The sequence below is a fragment of the Panulirus ornatus genome, chromosome 8 (assembly GCF_036320965.1).
Source record: "Panulirus ornatus isolate Po-2019 chromosome 8, ASM3632096v1, whole genome shotgun sequence".
NCBI classification, from domain to species: domain Eukaryota; kingdom Metazoa; phylum Arthropoda; class Malacostraca; order Decapoda; family Palinuridae; genus Panulirus; species Panulirus ornatus.
Genome location: NC_092231.1, coordinates 14,619,952 through 14,639,315, shown reverse-complemented (window position 1 = coordinate 14,639,315; position 19,364 = coordinate 14,619,952). Strand labels below are relative to the sequence as shown.

At 39.9% G+C, this 19,364-nt stretch overlaps 1 protein-coding gene across 3 annotated transcripts in view; it reads right to left on the bottom strand.

Annotated features, from left to right (window-relative positions):
- Positions 1–19,364, bottom strand: part of LOC139749842 (C2 domain-containing protein 5) — a 222,235-nt gene that overhangs the window by 195,262 nt on the left and 7,609 nt on the right. For all 3 annotated transcript variants that reach the window (XM_071664154.1, XM_071664157.1, XM_071664156.1), the window contains exons 2-5: positions 15,830–16,020; positions 14,370–14,538; positions 5,162–5,305; positions 136–352 (exon numbers count right to left, since the gene is read on the bottom strand). In XM_071664154.1, coding sequence (XP_071520255.1) covers positions 136–352; positions 5,162–5,305; positions 14,370–14,538; positions 15,830–16,006 — 707 coding nt within the window. In that variant the 5' untranslated portion in view covers positions 16,007–16,020. The remainder of the gene's footprint in view (positions 1–135; positions 353–5,161; positions 5,306–14,369; positions 14,539–15,829; positions 16,021–19,364) is intronic.

Genomic DNA, 19,364 nt, shown 5'->3' with positions numbered 1-19,364 from the left:
AGTTCTATGAGACTATGGCTAAAATCTGGAGAATAGGCCATCTGACGGTCAGAGACAAACAAATCTGGATATAAAGCAGGGCATTTCATTCAAAGTAAAAAAAGACAAGACAAAGAAGGCCAAAAAAAGCTTTACCCAATCACAGCATTTCCACCAAGTTCCAGAACCTTTAGCCCAATGCGGCGCTGCAGTTCCCCGGATAGTTTAGAAAAAAGAGTCTGACGAGCTTCATTGCTGGCACGAGGAGTACGAATCTTGTCTATCCACTGATACTCTGGATCATCATTCACCACTAACTCTTCCACAAATCCGACAATATTCTGACACCTGTATCCAGCAGGAATCTCAGGAGCTGTTGAGTAAAAAATACAGTTGAAATGAACCTTATTTTCTTCAATGTCAGTTTATGCAGGAGCTCCACAGAAAGGAATCCTGGGTCACAGAGGTATAAACAAAGATAAAATTCAGTGTTGTAGAAGGAAACTTTTTAAAACTAATGCAGTATGACTATGCAGCACATCAAAAGTGACAAGCAATGATTTTGCATAAATTTTATCTAATTGCTAATACTTTATACTGATACCAGAAAGATGATATTTTCTAAATCTAAATTAATGGAAAAACAAGTATATAACTATAAACTTGTATATACTTCATATGATTTAAAAGAAGAGGGCTGAGAACATTACTATCATTAATATTAGTGAACCCTCTAACACATATATGTAAAAACCTTAAAACTGCCTTTCTCCAAACTCCATACCTATGGAGATACTGTAAGCCATAAGGAAGAGCAACATCTGATCATTCCAAGTATTTCATATTACGGTTACCTGCCTCTTCAAATTTCCTTAGATTACCTGTGAATCAAAGTTATTTTGTTGCAGGTATGAGAAATATAGGCTATGAAAACTGAATACTCTTCTCTAAGGCAGTGTCCCATATGGATGATATATACAGTTTTCCCTGGATAGATAAGGATCAGGGCCCTTTCAACCCTTGTGATGCTAGTGAGGAAGCACCAGTATTCATTCATGCTTTGTGGACAGCTGGGTGATCACAGCTGCTTGCCTGTTTTTGGTCTTGTTCTTAGCCAATCAGCAACCATCACCAGGTTGACATCAACAACCCACTTGCTTCTAGCAGCTTTGAGCTCACAATTAGCAAGTACCAACACATGATGGACACAGGGGTACACAAGTTTTTGTTTGTGTGAGAGTGAAAAAGAGGGGAAGGTAGGGCAGGGCAAGATAAGTTATCAGAGATATTGCTCGAGTAATACCAGCATAAGAGAGAAAAAGTTTTTCAATTTCCAAAACTTACACTTCTCTCCACTGCAGCCTTTTCAATGAACATCAAAGCATAGCCACATGAAGGGGGAGGGTTCAGAGAAGAACTTTTGGGTAAGTTTGAAAATAAACATCTTCAGTAGTGAATCAGAGAAGTAGTGGAATTTGACATTACCAGAAGGAAGAATTTCTAAAGCCACACACAGAGTAGATCCAAACTAATGTTTCATCTGATGATGGCAAAAGTGCAATACTAAGTATACTCTTTCTTGATTTACTCCAAAGAAAGGTTTCTGAAGAAGGCCATAATGATCTTTCTCACATCAAGTGTTCTAGTATAAAATCCAGGTCAAACCAACCAAATATGTTCATAATACACGTAAAGATGCTTCTCATTTACCCTTCCTTTACAGATGCTTTTTGCAATACACTGTGGCTGGAAAAGATATGTCCTGAAGCATGTTTAAATTGTACATACAACTTTGAGGGTGGTCTGCAACTGAAAAGTACTGGGTCCATGGTTTACAGCATAAAAAACAATCGGTTAGCAACATAATGACAATGAGGACGGTTGATGTTTGACAACTGCATTTTGACCACAGGCAACAGAAATAGGTGCCAATGCCAACCTAGGCTTCTGCATCAGTCTTACTGAGTTAATAAAAGATGATGAAGTGCCCTCCTACATAGAAGAGAGAGACGGTGCCATGATGTTGTAGAAGAGAAAACAGAAACAATGGAAAATGAATTGAGCAATGACAAAGCTGAGACAAGCACAAAATAGTAATAGAATATTAAACTTGCAGCATGAAATTCATATTACTTACATGTATTTACAGGAAGATAAGTCACAAGGGAAAACATGATTCAGGAATATACTAGTAGCCATATTCAAAATGAAACTTGAAGACTAAAGCACTTCCATGAGTATTCAGTCCTACACGGATGAGATGATGAACCAAGGTAGGTTATATAGACATATACGATACATAAGGCACAAGACCCGTCAGGTGGAGGTCAGGGGGAAGGTCAAGTAAGAAAAGTGACCACCTAAGGCAAGGGCCAGGTTGTGGAGTGGCTCTTAAACTTGTACATGTTGACAATTCTTTTGACATGAAAGACTCTAATTTAGACTTGCCTAGGCTGATGTTGAGATTATTATGAAAGCTGTGTATGATAATGCTAGATTCTATGATGTTTCTATCAATAACTGAATGACAATATATAATTTTCTGAGCACTGTTCCATTCAAGAAGGTGGCTGAAGTCTCATATATGCAGGATTTGAGCACTTAATTCTTGTCTAAATACAAAAACTACTGTAGCTTTATTCTTAAATTCAACTGCTTTCCAACTTGTCCCATGGAAACTTTGTTGCATTCTTTGCATGGTATCTAGCAAACACAACCATCTGAATTTTCAGGCAAGTTTTTTATGATTAGTTTCTCATTGTATTGCTGTTCTTAAATACAATATCTATATTAAATTCCTTAAGTAGCTAGGGCAGTCCCAGGAAGTAGATGTGATATAGAAGTACAAGAGGGTTTTTAGTGCTGTAAGGTTTTCATCTTTCAGTTTGAAAAATGTCTTTCTGGGACCATAAAAAGATTTGTCAATGAAGACCTTGGGGTACTTTAAGGACAATGCAACTTCATACATTTTGCTGATTTCATCATAAAGAAATTCTGGATTGCAATTGTGGTACACACAAAGTATCATTTAGGTAAACATGGATTGTTTTAGTTTATCCTGCTGAGCTGAGGTGAAGTGTATATGCGAGGAGATATCAATAACTTCTAAAAATGCAGAACATGAACTGGCTAATATGTGCATCTGTGCACTATGACATCCAAGTATGGCAAGGTACCCTCATTTTCTTCTTTAAAGGTCAATTTTGTGGAAGTTACCAAGCTGCTGAGTGATACTTCAAAGTAAACACCTCATCCACAGATTCTCTTCCATTTTATGAAGCCACATTATTCCTGCTCAATCTGGCTGTTGTTATACTTCAAAGCAAACACCTCATCCACAGATCCTCTTCCATTTTATGAAGCCACATTGTTCCTGCTCAATCTGATGCTGGGTGTATGCCAGCACCCTCTCTATCGCCACTCTCCCATTCAACTCTCCAGGGATACTAAAATGTATTCTTCTGTAATCTAACCATTCACTTTTCTCCCCTTTCCTTTATAAAATGATACTATACAAACATTCTGCCAATCCTCATGTGCTTCACCTAGAATCAAACAAATACTGAAAATCCTAATTAACAAACAAACAACACTGACACCCCCTTTCTTGAGAAATTCAACTGTAATCTCTTTCACTCCAGCTGCTTTGTCACATCACGTCATATGCAAGGCATTCAGCACTTCTTTTTTCACCAAACTAGTTACCATGATTCTCATTCTGCATACCTCAATGGTCCAAACAACACACATCTGCTACCCTAACATCTAACATAATTAAAAATTCTCTGGAAAACTCACTCCATCTCTTCTGCACCTGTTACCACTTCCCCCTCTGATCCCTTCACCAATGCTCCCATTTGCTTTAGTGTCCTCCTCATCTTATTCACTTCCGAAACATTTTCTTCTTTTTCAAGTATGGCCATACTCTCTCACCCCAACTGTTCTTTGCCTTCTTTTTCAGTCCTATACCTTCCTCATGACCTACTTCCACTTCTTGTATATCTCCCTATTATTTGCACTCCCTCCCTGCAGGTAACATGAGTAAACCTCTCTTTGCTCTTATGCTAAGAACTTAATTTTCTCATCCCAACCCACACATGCCTAAATCCCACTTTTCCCATGGCACATACTTCTCTACATGTAAGCAATACTTCTCTAATTACCTCCCATTTGTTGCCCACTCCCCTAGTTTTGTTTATCCTCACCTTTTGCCATTCTTCATCCAATCTCTCCTGGTATCTCCACACAAAAGCCTCTTTTCCAAGCTCATTCAGTTTCACCACCATCTTTAAACTTCAACCCTTGTCTCCACCATGAAGTAATCAGACATCCCAGCAGCTGCTCTTTTCAGCATATCTTTATCTGCTAGCAGATCTGGGTCCTTTGGGTACCACAACCTCTCTCACCACCACCACAATCTCCCACCCTGGCCATCACACCATCTCTCACCACATCCTTCCCTCCCTGGCTATCACACTCTCTTTCACCAAAACCACTCCCTCCCTCCCTAGTCATCACACCTTTCCTCACTACCACCACTCCCTCCTTCCCTGGCTACCATACCATCCCTCACCACCATCTCTTAATCTCTACCCAGCCATCACATCTTCCCTCACCACAACTAATCACTCCCTCCCTGGCCACAACACCATAAATATCAGAATGGCATTGTTCTATGGTATAACCACTTATCCAGCCATTTTTCCCTCTTTATATCTCCCATACTGCTAGCAGGATCCCCTCACTCAACTGTGGAAAATTTTTCCAAAAGTATATCATCCCTGTTTTCAGCAATTCCTATTCTACCAAGGAAAAGGATAAATTATTGGCAACTGTAATTGGGGGCAAGTCATTGGGCACTGAGCAACTTACTCAGCATGTCTACAGATAGCCAGAAAACAGGAATGCATTTTGATGATATAGAAAAGTTCCTCTTTAGCAAGCCTGACAATGAGGACTTAATTCAACAATGCCCATTTACCATCAGCACCACTTACCCATGTATATTCATACATGTCTTTCCATTTCTATATACATATATCTATGCCATGCATATTGAGATGAGATTGTGCTGAAGTATTTTTGTCTTGCTGTGTAAGTGTGCATGTCTGTCATTTCTATCATGGTTCCTTACATTACAAAAAACAAACTTTCTAAACTTAGGGAAGGCTAAATAACTTACTGAAGAAGAACTGCACTCCACATGAAGACTGACGAAACTTGTTAAAGTCTGAGAAAAGATCAACTTTTACAACAATGTTGACCTCACCACGAATACCATGCATAGTGTCGTATACGGGCAACCATCCTGACATGACAGCTGTGCCTAAAATACAGTAAACATGTTCACTATTACACATATTCAGTTTCAAAAACATTTATACTGTATAAAATTACAATATTAAGTAAATCAGAGAATCAGTGTCATAATCATGGTTTATGATGATACAATTGTGAGTTCTAGGAGAGTAGATTATGAAGAATGAAAACCATTTTAGTGCCACAGGCAGAGCTCTAAGATCATCTGAGAGAACCATTATTTGTAAGGGGTGTTAAAACATAGTTCTACCTCCTAAAATAAAGTATTATATATATTTTTTTTTTTATTATACTTTGTCGCTGTCTCCCGCGTTTGCGAGGTAGCGCAAGGAAACAACGAAAGAAATGGCCCAACCCCCCCCCCCATACACATGTATATACATACGTCCACACACGCAAATATACATACCTACACAGCTTTCCATGGTTTACCCCAGACGCTTCACATGCCTTGATTTAATCCACTGACAGCACGTCAACCCCGGTATACCACATCGCTCCAATTCACTCTATTCCTTGCCCTCCTTTCACCCTCCTGCATGTTCAGGCCCCGATCACACAAAATCTTTTTCACTCCATCTTTCCACCTCCAATTTGGTCTCCCTCTTCTCCTCGTTCCCTCCACCTCCGACACATATATCCTCTTGGTCAATCTTTCCTCACTCATTCTCTCCATGTGCCCAAACCACTTCAAAACACCCTCTTCTGCTCTCTCAACCACACTCTTTTTATTTCCACACATCTCTCTTACCCTTACGTTACTCACTCGATCAAACCACCTCACACCACACATTGTCCTCAAACATCTCATTTCCAGCACATCCATCCTCCTGCGCACAACTCTATCCATAGCCCACGCCTCGCAACCATACAACATTGTTGGAACCACAATTCCTTCAAACATACCCATTTTTGCTTTCCGAGATAATGTTCTCGACTTCCACACATTCTTCAAGGCCCCCAGAATTTTCGCCCCCTCCCCCACCCTATGATCCACTTCCGCTTCCATGGTTCCATCCGCTGCCAGATCCACTCCCAGATATCTAAAACACTTCACTTCCTCCAGTTTTTCTCCATTCAAACTCACCTCCCAATTGACTTGACCCTCAACCCTACTGTACCTAATAACCTTGCTCTTATTCACATTTACTCTTAACTTTCTTCTTCCACACACTTTACCAAACTCAGTCACCAGCTTCTGCAGTTTCTCACATGAATCAGCCACCAGCGCTGTATCATCAGCGAACAACAACTGACTCACTTCCCAAGCTCTCTCATCCCCAACAGACTTCATACTTGCCCCTCTTTCCAAAACTCTTGCATTTACCTCCCTAACAACCCCATCCATAAACAAATTAAACAACCATGGAGACATCACACACCCCTGCCGCAAACCTACATTCACTGAGAACCAATCACTTTCCTAAAATAAAGTATACCATCATAAATCATGAAGGGCCAGTAGATGTTTGATAAAAGGGACTCTCCAACTATACAGAGAACCTTTACAACTATACAGAGAACCAACCAGTCCTACGATGCCATGGTGCAGAGGTGAGGTGGCATGAATGAATTTTACTAACCACTCCCATTATCCAATTACCACTGGTATCTCTGTCTCAAACCTGTTACTGTCAAGAATCTTTTTTTTATCATCATACTTTGTCGCTGTCTCCCGCGGTAGCGAGGTAGCGCAAGGAAACAGACGAAAGAAAGGTCCAATCCACTCACATACACATATATAAATAAATGCCCACACACATATACATACCTATACATTTCAACCTGTACATACATATACATACACAGACAAAAACATATGTACACATTTACATATACATGCTACCTTCATCCATTCTTGCCGCCACCCTGCCGCACATGAAATGGCACCCCCTCCCCCCGTGTGCGTGCAAGGGGGCACTAGGAAAAGACAACAAAGGCCACATTCGTTCACACTCAGTCTCTAGCTGTCATGCGTAATGCACTGAAACAACAGCTCCCTTTCCACATCCAGGCCCCACAAAACTTTCCATGGTTTACCCCAGATGCTTCACATGCCCTGATTCAATCCATTGACAGCACATCAACCCCGGTATACTACATCATCCTAATTCACTCTATTCCTTGCATGCATTTCACCCTCCTGCAAGTTCAGGCCCCAATTGCTCAAAATCTTTTTCACTCCATCCTTCCACCTCCAATTTGGTCTTACACTTCTCCTCATTCCCTCCACCTCCAACACATATATCCTCTTTGTCAATCTTTCCTCACTCATTCTCTCCATGTGACCAAACCATTTCAATACACCCTCTCCTCCTCTACTGAACCTAATAACCTTGCTCTTATTCACATTCACTCTCAGCTTTCTTCTTTCACACACTTTACCAAATTCGGTTATTAACTTCTGCAGTTTCTCACCCAAATCAGCCACCAGCGCTGTATCATCAGTGAACAACTGACTCACTTCCCAAGCCCTCTCATCCACAACAGACTGCATATTTGCCCCTCTCTCCAAAACTCTTGCATTCACTTCCCTAACAACAACATCCATAACAAATTAAACCACCATGGAGACATCATGCACCCCTGCCGCAAACTGACATCCACTGAGAACCAATCACTTTCCTCTCTTCCTACACGTACACATACCTTATATCAATTAAAACTTTTCACTGCTTCTAGCAACTTACCTCCCATGCCATATACTCTTAATACCTTCCACAGAGCATCTCTATCAACTCTATCATATGCCTTCTCCAGATCCATAAATGCTACATACAAATCCATTTGTTTTACTAAGTATTTCTCACATACATTCTTCAAAGCAAACACCTGATCCACACATCCTCTACCACTTTTGAAACCACACTGCTCTTCCCCAGTCTGATGCTCTGTACATGCCTTCACTCTCTCAATCAATATATTTTTATTATACATTTATTTATCACACTTTGATGCCATCTGCGTTAGCAAGGTAGCCCAAGGAAACAGATGAAAGAAAGGCCCAACCCACCCACATACACATGTATGTCCACGTCCACACACGCACATATACATACCTATACATTTCAACATATACATATATATACATACACAGACATACATATATATATATCCACATGTACACAATTCATACTTGCTTTTATTCATTCCCATCGCCACCCACCACACATGAATCAATACCCTCCCATATAATTTCCCAAGAATACTCAACAAACTTATACCTCTGTAATTTGAACACTCACCTTTGTCCCCTTTGCCTTTGTACAATGGCACTATGCAAGCATTCCGCCAATCCTCAGGCACCTCACCATGAGTCATACATACATTAAATAACCTTACCATCCAGTCACCAATACAGTCACCCCCTTTTTCAATGAATTCCACTGCAATACCATCCAAACCCGCTGCCTTGCCAGCTTTCATCTTCCACAAAGCTTTTACTACCTCTTCTCCATTTACCAAATCATCCTCCCTAACCCTCTCACTTTGCACACCACCTCAACCAAAACACCCTATAGCTGCCACTCTATCACCAAACACATTCAACAAACCTTCAAAATACTCACTCCATCTCCTTCTCACATCACCACTACTTGTTATCACCTCCCCATTAGCCCCCTTCACTAAAGTACCCATTTGCTCCCTTGTCTTACGCACTTTATCTACCTCCTTCCAGAACATCTTTTTATTCTCCCTAAAATTCAATGATACTCTCACCCAAACTCTCATTTGCCCTCTTTTTCACCTCTTGCACCTTTCTCTTCACCTCCTGCCTCTTACTTTTATACATCTCCCACTCAATTGCATTTTTTCCCTGCAAAAATCGTCCAAATGCCTCTCTCTTCTCTTTCACTAATAATCTTACTTCTTCATCCCACCACTCACTACCCTTTCTAATCTGCCCACCTCCCATGCTTCTCATGCCACAAGCATCTTTTGCGCAAGCCATCACTGCTTCCCTAAATACATCCCATTCCTCCCGCACTCCCCTTAACTCCTTTGTTCTCACCTTTTTCCATTCTGTACTCAGTCTCTCCTGGTACTTCCTCACACAAGTCTCCTTCCCAAGCTCACTTACTCTCACCACTCTCTTCACCCCAACATTCTCTTGTCTTTTCTGAAAACCTCTACAATCTTCACCTTCACCTCCACAAGATAATGATCAGACATCCCTCCAGTTGCACCTCTCAGCACATTAACATCTAAAAGTCTCTCTTTCGCGTGCCTATCAATTAACACGTAATCCAATAACGCTCTCTGGCCATCTCTCCTACTTACATACGTATACTTATGTATATCTCTCTTTTTAAACCAGGATTTGTATGTAGCATTTATGGATCTGAAGAAGGCATATGATAGAGTTGATAGAGATGCTCTGTGGAAGGTATTAAGAATGTATGGTGTGGGAGGCAAGTTGTTAGAAGCAGTGAAAAGTTTTTATCGAGGATGTAAGGCATGTGTACGTGTAGGAAGAGAGGAAAGTGATTGGTTCTCAGTGAATGTACGTTTGCGGCAGGGGTGTGTCATGTCTCCATGGTTGTTTAATTTGTTTATGGATGGGGTTGTTAGGGAGGTGAATGCAAGAGTTTTGGAAAGAGGAGCAAGTATGAAGTCTGTTGGGGATGAGAGAGCTTGGGAAGCGAGTCAGTTGTTGTTCGCTGATGATACAGCGCTGCTGGCTGATTCATGTGAGAAACTGCAGAAGCTGGTGACTGAGTTTGGTAAAGTGTGTGAAAGAAGAAAGTTAAGAGTAAATGTGAATAAGAGCAAGGTTATTAGGTACAGTAGGGTTGAGGGTCAAGTCAATTGGGAGGTGAGTTTGAATGGAGAAAAACTGGAGGAAGTAAAGTGTTTTAGATATCTGGGAGTGGATCTGGCAGCGGATGGAACCATGGAAGCAGAGGTGGAGCATAGGGTGGGGGAGGGGGCGAAAATTCTGGGAGCCTTGAAGAATGTGTGGAAGTCGAGAACATTATCTCGGAAAGCAAAAATGGGTATGTTTGAAGGAATAGTGGTTCCAACAATGTTGTATGGTTGCGAGGCGTGGGCTATGGATAGAGTTGTGCGCAGGAGGGTGGATGTGCCGGACATGGGATGTTTGAGGACAATGAGTGGTGTGAGGTGGTTTGATCGAGTAAGTAACGTAAGGGTAAGAGAGATGTGTGGAAATAAAAAGAGCGTGGTTGAGAGAGCAGAAGAGGGTGTTTTGAAATGGTTTGGGCACATGGAGAGAATGAGAGAGGAAAGACTGACCAAGAGGATATATGTGTCGGAGGTGGAGGGAACGAGGAGAAGTGGGAGACCAAATTGGAAGTGGAAAGATGGAGTGAAAAAGATTTTGTGTGATCGGGGCCTGAACATGCAGGAGGGTGAAAGGAGGGCAAGGAATAGAGTGAATTGGATCGATGTGGTATACCGGGGTTGACGTGCTGTCGGTGGATTGAATCAGGGCATGTGAAGCGTCTGGGGTAAACCATGGAAAGCTGTGTAGGTATGTATATTTGTGTGTGTGGACGAATGTATATACATGTGTATGGGGGTGGGTTGGGCCATCTCTTTAGTCTGTTTCCTTGAGCTACCTCGCAAACGCGGGAGACAGCGACAAAGCAAAAAGAAAAAAATATATATATATATATATATATATATATATATATATATATATATATATATATATATATATATATATATATATATATTATTATCATTATTATTATCATTATTATCATTTTGCTTTGTTGCTGTCTCCTGCTCCTGTGAGGTAGCGCAAGGAAACAGACGAAAGAAATGGCCTAAACCACCCCCACACACATGCATACACACACGTCCACACACGCAAACATACACACCCACACATCCCAACGTACACACATATATACACACACAGACACACATATATACACACATGCACACAATTCACACTGTCTGCCCCTACTCACCCCCATCGCCACCCCACCACACACGGAATAACATCGCCCTCCCCCTTCATGTGCGCGAGGCAGTGCCAGGAAAAGACAACAAAGGCCCCATTTGCTCACACTCAGTGAGCAAGGTTATTAGATACAGTAGGGTTGAGGGTCAAGTCAATTGGGAGGTAAGTTTGAATGGAGAAAAACTGGAGGAAGTAAAGTGTTTTACATATCTGGGTGTGGATCTGGCAGCAGATGGAACCATGGAAGCGGAAGTGGATCATAGGGTGGGGGAGGGGGCGAAAATCCTGGGGGCCTTGAAGAATGTGTGGAAGTCGAGAACATTATCTCGGAAAGCAAAAATGGGTATGTTTGAAGGAATAGTGGTTCCAACAATGTTGTATGGTTGCGAGGCGTGGGCTATGGATAGAGTTGTGCGCAGGAGGATGGATGTGCTGGAAATGAGATGTTTGAGGACAATGTGTGGTGTGAGGTGGTTTGATCGAGTGAGTAATGTAAGGGTAAGAGAGATGTGTGGAAATAAAAAGAGCGTGGTTGAGAGAGCAGAAGAGGGTGTTTTGAAGTGGTTTGGGCACATGGAGAGGATGAGTGAGGAAAGATTGACCAAGAGGATATATGTGTCGGAGGTGGAGGGAACGAGGAGAAGAGGGAGACCAAATTGGAGGTGGAAAGATGGAGTGAAAAAGATTTTGTGTGATCGGGGCCTGAACATGCAGGAGGGTGAAAGGAGGGCAAGGAATAGAGTGAATTGGAGCGATGTGGTATACCGGGGTTGACGTGCTGTCAGTGGATTGAAGCAAGGCATGTGAAGCGTCTGGGGTAAACCATGGAAAGCTGTGTAGGTATGTATATTTGCGTGTGTGGACGTATGTATATGCATGTGTATGGGGGGGGGGTTGGGCCATTTCTTTCGTCTGTTTCCTTGCGCTACCTCGCAAACGCGGGAGACAGCGACAAAGTATAATAAATATATAAAAAAATAAATATATATATATATATGTGTGTGTGTGTGTGTGTGTGTGTGTGTGTGTGTGTGTAAAAGAGTGGATGGGCCATTCTATGCCTGTTTCCTGGTACTACATCACTGACGCGGGAAACAGCGATTAAGTATAATAAAAGAAATGAAAAAATATATATGTGGTGTCTTGGGTAAACCATGGAAAGGTCTGTGGGTCCTGGATGTGGATAGGGAGCTGCGGTTTTGGCCCATTACACATGACAGCTAGAAAATGAGTATGAACAGACGTGTTTTTTTGTTTGTTTCTTTGAGCTATCTCGTTGACATGGGATGGCGATGCTGTTTCCTGTGGGGTGGGTGGCACCAGGAATGGATGAAGATGAGGAAATATGAATATGTACATGTGTATATAAGTACTGTATGTATATGTATATGTATCCCGTTCTTACTATAGGGATATGAAACACGATAAGTTCCCAAGTGCACTTTCATGTAATGATCACATCATCAGGAGGAGATACAAGAAAGAAATATAACAGTCAACTGATATACAATGAAGAGACTTAGCTAGGATACCATTTGGTAAAAAATGACTGCCCAAATGGAGGTCAGGTGTGTTTAAATCTGGCAACATGCATATCATAAAATCTATCATGTGGACAAGAAAGGGAACTGTTTTCAAATTTCATCAACAATGAAGGTATCCAATTTGCGTAGACCTTTACTAATGTTAACATTACAATTCTTTGTGTATTCAATAACAGAAGATTTAATGATATTTCTTATGGAACAAAAGTTAGAGTTAATAATTGAGATGGCATTACTCCAGTCAATACATTGGTCATAATCTTTAACATGATTAAACAAGTCATTTGATTCTAGCTCTCTTCTTATACTACATCTATGTTGCTTGTCTAATAGAAAGATCCTCACCAGCCTAACCAACATAAAACTTATAAATGCAGCCTGCAGAACTTTCTGGTGGGTTCCTGATTAATATATTCTTTAAGAGTATTGTAGTTGCTAAAGACAACATTTACATTTAAGGATCTAAGCAATATGGGAGTAAAGTAAAATCATCACTAAAAGGGAGAACTAAAAGGTTCTTGGTGTCAAGGGGAGGTTTGGGTTTAACTCTACAAAATGATTACTTTGCCAACTTAAGAGATTTATCAATGAAAGATCTAGGATAATCTAACTTGGATTCAATAGAATATATCTTCTCAAACTCATCATCAATAAACTCTGGATTGCATATACATAATGCCCTAAGGAACATTGACTGGAACAATGATAATTTAACTCTGTCATGTTGAGCTGAGTAATAATGGATATTTGAGCATACATTGGTACAAATCATACAATCTAAAAATGGTAATATACCATTATCTTTAAATTCTATAGTAAAGCTGATGGAAGGTACTAAATTGTTCAAGTGAGAAATGTTTATAAATTTTCATTTGTTGACCAAACACAAAGAACATCATCTACATACCCAAACCAAATTGCATTAGAGGGTAAGATATCCTTTAGGAAATTTGCTTCAAAGAGTTCCATGTAAACAACTACCTCACAGGCAGATGTTAAGACATGTTGTATGCATCAGGTAGGGTTTGGAGCCATTTGGGCTGTTTCTTACGCACGAGTGATGCTCTGCAAGATACTTCTGTTTTTGGATGTTTTGAGATTTTGGAATTTGGATTTAGGATTTTCTATCTATGTAATAATTGTAATCAGATGAAGCAAATGGGGGAGAAATTAAGTAGCATTACTGCAAAATATTAAACATGAAAAACTAATCCAGTGTTTGGAGAACTGTCATGATAGTCTGCAACATCAGCAAGATAAGAATGAAGTAAGGAATGAGTAAATATGTTCCATCTTATGGCCTGAACTGAGGATCAAAGAAGGGATAATCTAACTAGTTTTCATTATAATTCAAACAAACAAAACCACAAATTACATGGTAAGGTTTGGAAGATCAAAGTATATGATTATGTATATCCAAAAAAAATCAGCCTTATTCTAGCCTATTCTGAGGATCAGTAGAAGGAGCAGTCTCATGAAACATAATAAAAACTAAATATGACGAGCTAATTCAAAGATGTTTTTCAGCTATACAAGGAAATTGCTAAGGAAAAGTGTAAGCAATATAAAAAACTGGTCCTTAAAACATTTCAAACCTGGCTGTGAGGAGTCATTTGGTCGCTGAGAATGTGGAGGGGTGGGTGGAGGCAACAAAAGTGGATTCAGGTCTACATAGACTTTTCCAATGGCATCATTGGCAGAATATGTATCATGATCCATAAGACGGATCTGCAGAGGTTCATCCTGAAGTTCTTGATCATCTACCTGTAAGAAAATCTTTGATGTATTAGAAAGTCTATATGCTTTTTTATAATATCCAATACAGCACAAGGATAACATGTCCTATTCATAGCCATTTCAGATAAAAAGAAAATAAAGTATGAAAAAGAGTTCCTCATGTGTTTACAGACCTGACTCTTGAAGGTGGAGAGGTTTTAGGAGGGAAAGATGAAAGAAGAGAATTCCATGGCTTAATAGTTCAAGGAAAGGAGGAGATATCTTAAAAGTCAATCCCCATGAAGCTGATCTCCACACAAACTATGGGAAGCAGCAACTAGACACATGCCATATATCCACACCTTAGTGGCAGGTACACACAGACACAAACACACACACACACACACACACACACACACACACACACACACACACACACACACACACACACACACACACACACACACACAACTCATGATATCAATGGCTGTACTAATATCTGTAGCACAAAGAGAGCAGCAACACCATGGCTGACAAAAAAGGGTGGATAAAGACACATGACAGCAGAGGAATTAATGAGATGGAGAGCTTTTGATTCCAATATAGCTAGAAGAGGTGGATAAAAGAGCCATTCCAGATATAAGAGAAATCCTCACTCCATACTGGGGCATGTAAAACCCTTGTAGAAATTAAATAGATGTTCATACGAAAAATAATCATGGAACCTATATAATACATACAGCTTTTGGGAAGGAGACTTACTGATATTGATATACTGATGATGTGGGTTTTCAAGAATAAAGTGGGTTGAGTACGCTAAACATATCTATATTATGTAAAATAGTCGTATTTTTCTGAAATCAACTAGCAAAATTTTGGGAAGACACACTAGCAGATACTCTATTTCTACTCCACTGAATTTGACCAAGGTACTGCTTCTCCTCTGTGATGTACTGTGCAAGTCTAAAATAAGAGAGGAAAGACATTCACTACGTGAAAGAGAATGAGTGCTAAAGTGTGGACAGGAGGGAAAAAGAGTTGAAGTATATAGAAAGGAATCATCAGCCTATGAGTGAATACAGTTTGAGGTTAAAGAGAGATCATTTATGAAGATAAGAAAATGGGTGGGCAAAAGGAAAGACCCCTGAGACATACTACAAATGATAGGATAAGAGGCTCTATATTTGACTTAAACCTGGCTAAAGATGACAAATATAAGCCTACACCCTGATTCCTTGTATAAAATAAGCATAAATATGCTGTATTTCTTGTCACTAATATCACCACTCTATTACAGTAACAGTACAAAAATTATACTGAAGCTCACACCACTTCTTACCTCAAATCTAAACCACTCTGAGTTCCACTGTGGATTAAGGCTTTTTCTATATACCTCAGTTTTGTATGTAATGCTACCCAGTTTCACCTCTACGTAAGCATCAGTAGTGTCTGAGGAACGATCCATCACAGGCAGATTTCGGCCTGCCACAACACGAACTTTGACTTTCCCTGGCATCCTGGAAGATCAATCTGAAATGTAAACAGTTAAGTTACAGAATCATGCACAGCCCTCATATAATTATAGCAATGATGATTTAATGTTCTGACTATGCTATTAACAAAGGTTAAAAAATAAATGAAAAATGAAAAAATATACAAAAATGTGGGTTGTCTAGGAGGAAAAACCATTTCTCTACCATAGGCAGACCCCACTGAACATCTCAAATTACTTGCTTAGTAGGTGAGGAGTAACCATGTGGATAAACATAAAACAAATAGTGGCCAACACATGCTCGTTCAATGGACTCGACAAACATATAGAAACCTGCCCAGTCCTACCACATCATGGCAGAGAGGTGGGGTAGTACAAAGCTATCATCTAACCCAATTCACTGACTAAAGACTAGTCTGTCCCTCAGACCTATTAATAAGTCAATCAGGAATCAAGAAAAGGTTTTCCAAATAAAGGAAAAATGTTTGGATGTTAAGAGGACATTGCCTATGGTAAAGAAATGGTTTTCAATCATTCAGAACCTATATTTCTTACAAGAGGATGGATCCCTGAGAGCATGACCACAAAAAGGAATGACAAAGAAAAACCTATGAAAAGTTAAAATGAAGATCTAATCTTAATGACAAATAATCATGATTCCAGATCTTATGGCAGTGAAATACCCAAAGCAACATAAAAGGCCACCCAGATTAAAAAAAAAATTGCACAAAAGTGTTTGTTTGCTTTCAAATACCCATAATGCATATCTCATCCTTCAAGAGCTTTCCTAATAAAGCAAAGGTAGAAACTAATTTCCTTATATAACTGGCATTTACCTGGAGTATTCATTGGAAATCTATCCCCACCACCTAAGCAGGGACCAGGCTGTTTGTTGAGTTATGGTCAACTAAGCTCTTAGAAACCATACCCTGATGGCCCACATAGGCCCCACAGCCAGGCTCCTCTGGTACACTTTGTAAGTACTCGTCCATGGCTATCTTAAGTTTCTCCACTGTGTACATCAAAGTGTTTCAGATAACTGCAGAGGTGTCAAAAAGTCTTAGGCTTCTGATGTTTAAGGCGTTTTGCTTCTTTTTTGTGCATACTACACCAATTATTTGATCTCAGGGGTAGTATTACATGGAAGATTCCATACCTATTGAAGCAGTAGGAAATTATATATGTACTCCAGGAAGTACAGCCTAAATGATTTCAGCTGTTTTCAGTAATTTAGTTCCTTTACCACATTAATGTTGGCTGTGAAATATCTCCTCCCATTCTACTTCTGCAGTTTGTTTGCCATGTAGGGTGACGTTAGAACAGAGCAATATTCTGTTGGTGTAAATGTTAGGGCCCTAAAAACTACCATCACTGGTTTTTCTTCTCTTGGCTGAAAAGACTGCTGGATCCATACCACCATCCTTTTGGAGGAGGCAATTGTTGTTCTGTTTATTCCGTGAAGGTTAGGTTGTCAAACATTATCATTCCAAAGTCTTTCACATTATGTAATTGGTTTATGATAGAGTCTGTCCAGTATTCTGTATTGTTTTTGATTTCTTCATTTTTCCCATACCAGGGAGCTGAAATTTACCACCACTGAAAAACACTGTTCTCAGTGACCTAGAGGAGGACTTCATCTATGTCTCTTTGAAGCCACCCAGCAACCTCTAATCATAATTTTCATATCTATTCTGGTGTCATCTGAAATTAACAATGTGAAGCTGAGACACATGTTGATATCAATATCAGATATAAGAATAAAGAACAGGTGGGGTGCAAGGTCTAAGGGGACTGAGCATTTTACTGTAGAATTACTGGAAATGACCTGGTTGTGATCTGTTAGTTAAAACGTATATCCATCTCCCAATTTTCTGATAATTTCCATGCTACACTTTTTATGTGCTATGATGACATGGTCACAGTTATCAAATGCAGTTGAGTCTCTGTAAATCTCAATGGTATTTTGTTTGCCCTCCAGAGTCTCAGCAATGTTATCGTGGCAGTTAAGCAACTGAGACGAGCATCTAACAAGGAACAATGATGACATACAAAAGTTACCAGAAAACTTGGCAATAAAAGATTCTTCAAAACATTACAAATATAAAAGAAAGAGAGCATGAGTGAAATCCACACATCTGGTAATAGCCTTGAGTTTCTGACCAATATCTAACATTCTAGGCACTTAATTCAACCTCAAGTGAGTCTTAAGTTCTGTACCCCCAGAGTGTCTTCAACAGTCCTCCCGAACATTCTGAAATGACTGTGTACAGTGAAAATGGGTTAGTGCAATGAACACAGTATGAATGTATCTTGCCTCTTGGTGGAACATAAACTGAATGGTATTTTGCTGTGACATCAATCAAAATAAGCATTTAAAGTACACCAATACCTCAAATTATGACAATATACTTTACAGTAACCTACTGATTTACATGTATTTGATTTATGCCATTTACAGGATAATGCACATCATCCATTTACACTTTTTTTTAATTCACATGTGCTTATGTTTGAAATAACGCATTCATCATTGGGCTGGCAACACATTAGTGTGCCACTGCAAGCACCGTATGAGAAGCACATGAATGCATGGCATGGGTATTTAGCTACCTGCCTTGCAGTCCCCAGTGCAATAAAACAGTCTACAGTCAAGGAGTGCTACAACATTTTGTGCTGCAGTATACTGTACACTGTATGTGTCTTACACCTTGCATCATACTACCAAAGCGTCTTTAAAGTTCTGCTACCAGTAGTGCTAAGAAGCATAAGGACACCACCATTGAGGTCAAGATGGATATACTCATATATTTTTAAAGAGATGAATATACAGCTAACATCAAGTATGCCCTTGGACTTAGTGAATCTACTTTATATACAATTTGTGACAGTGCAAGGATGATCAAGGAGAGTGCCAAGAGTAGAACTACAATAAGTGTATCTAAGACCTCATATTCCCAATGTTCAATTATGGAGAGAATGGAATGAATGATGAGCACATGATTCGAACATCAAACTCATTACAATGTTCCCATCAGCATGTTCAGGATACAAGCAAAGGCCCAGAGTATATATGATGACAGTGGAGAAAGGAAGAGCAGACATTTCAAGCAAGTTCTGGTTGGTTCATGAATTTCGGGCAATGTTACAATTACAACATCACAATGACTGACAAGGCTGCTGATATTATTGCTGCTAAAAATTTCCTGGGAACCTTCATGAGCATTATCATGGACAGAAGATATTGAACATGGATGAAACCAACTTATTTTGGAAGAGACTGCCTTCGAGAATGTAAATTTCCCAATTTCCCGTGATGAGAAAACTGCAACAAGATTCACAAATACCAAGGATTGCCTCACACTGTTTGTGTGTGCATGAGTAT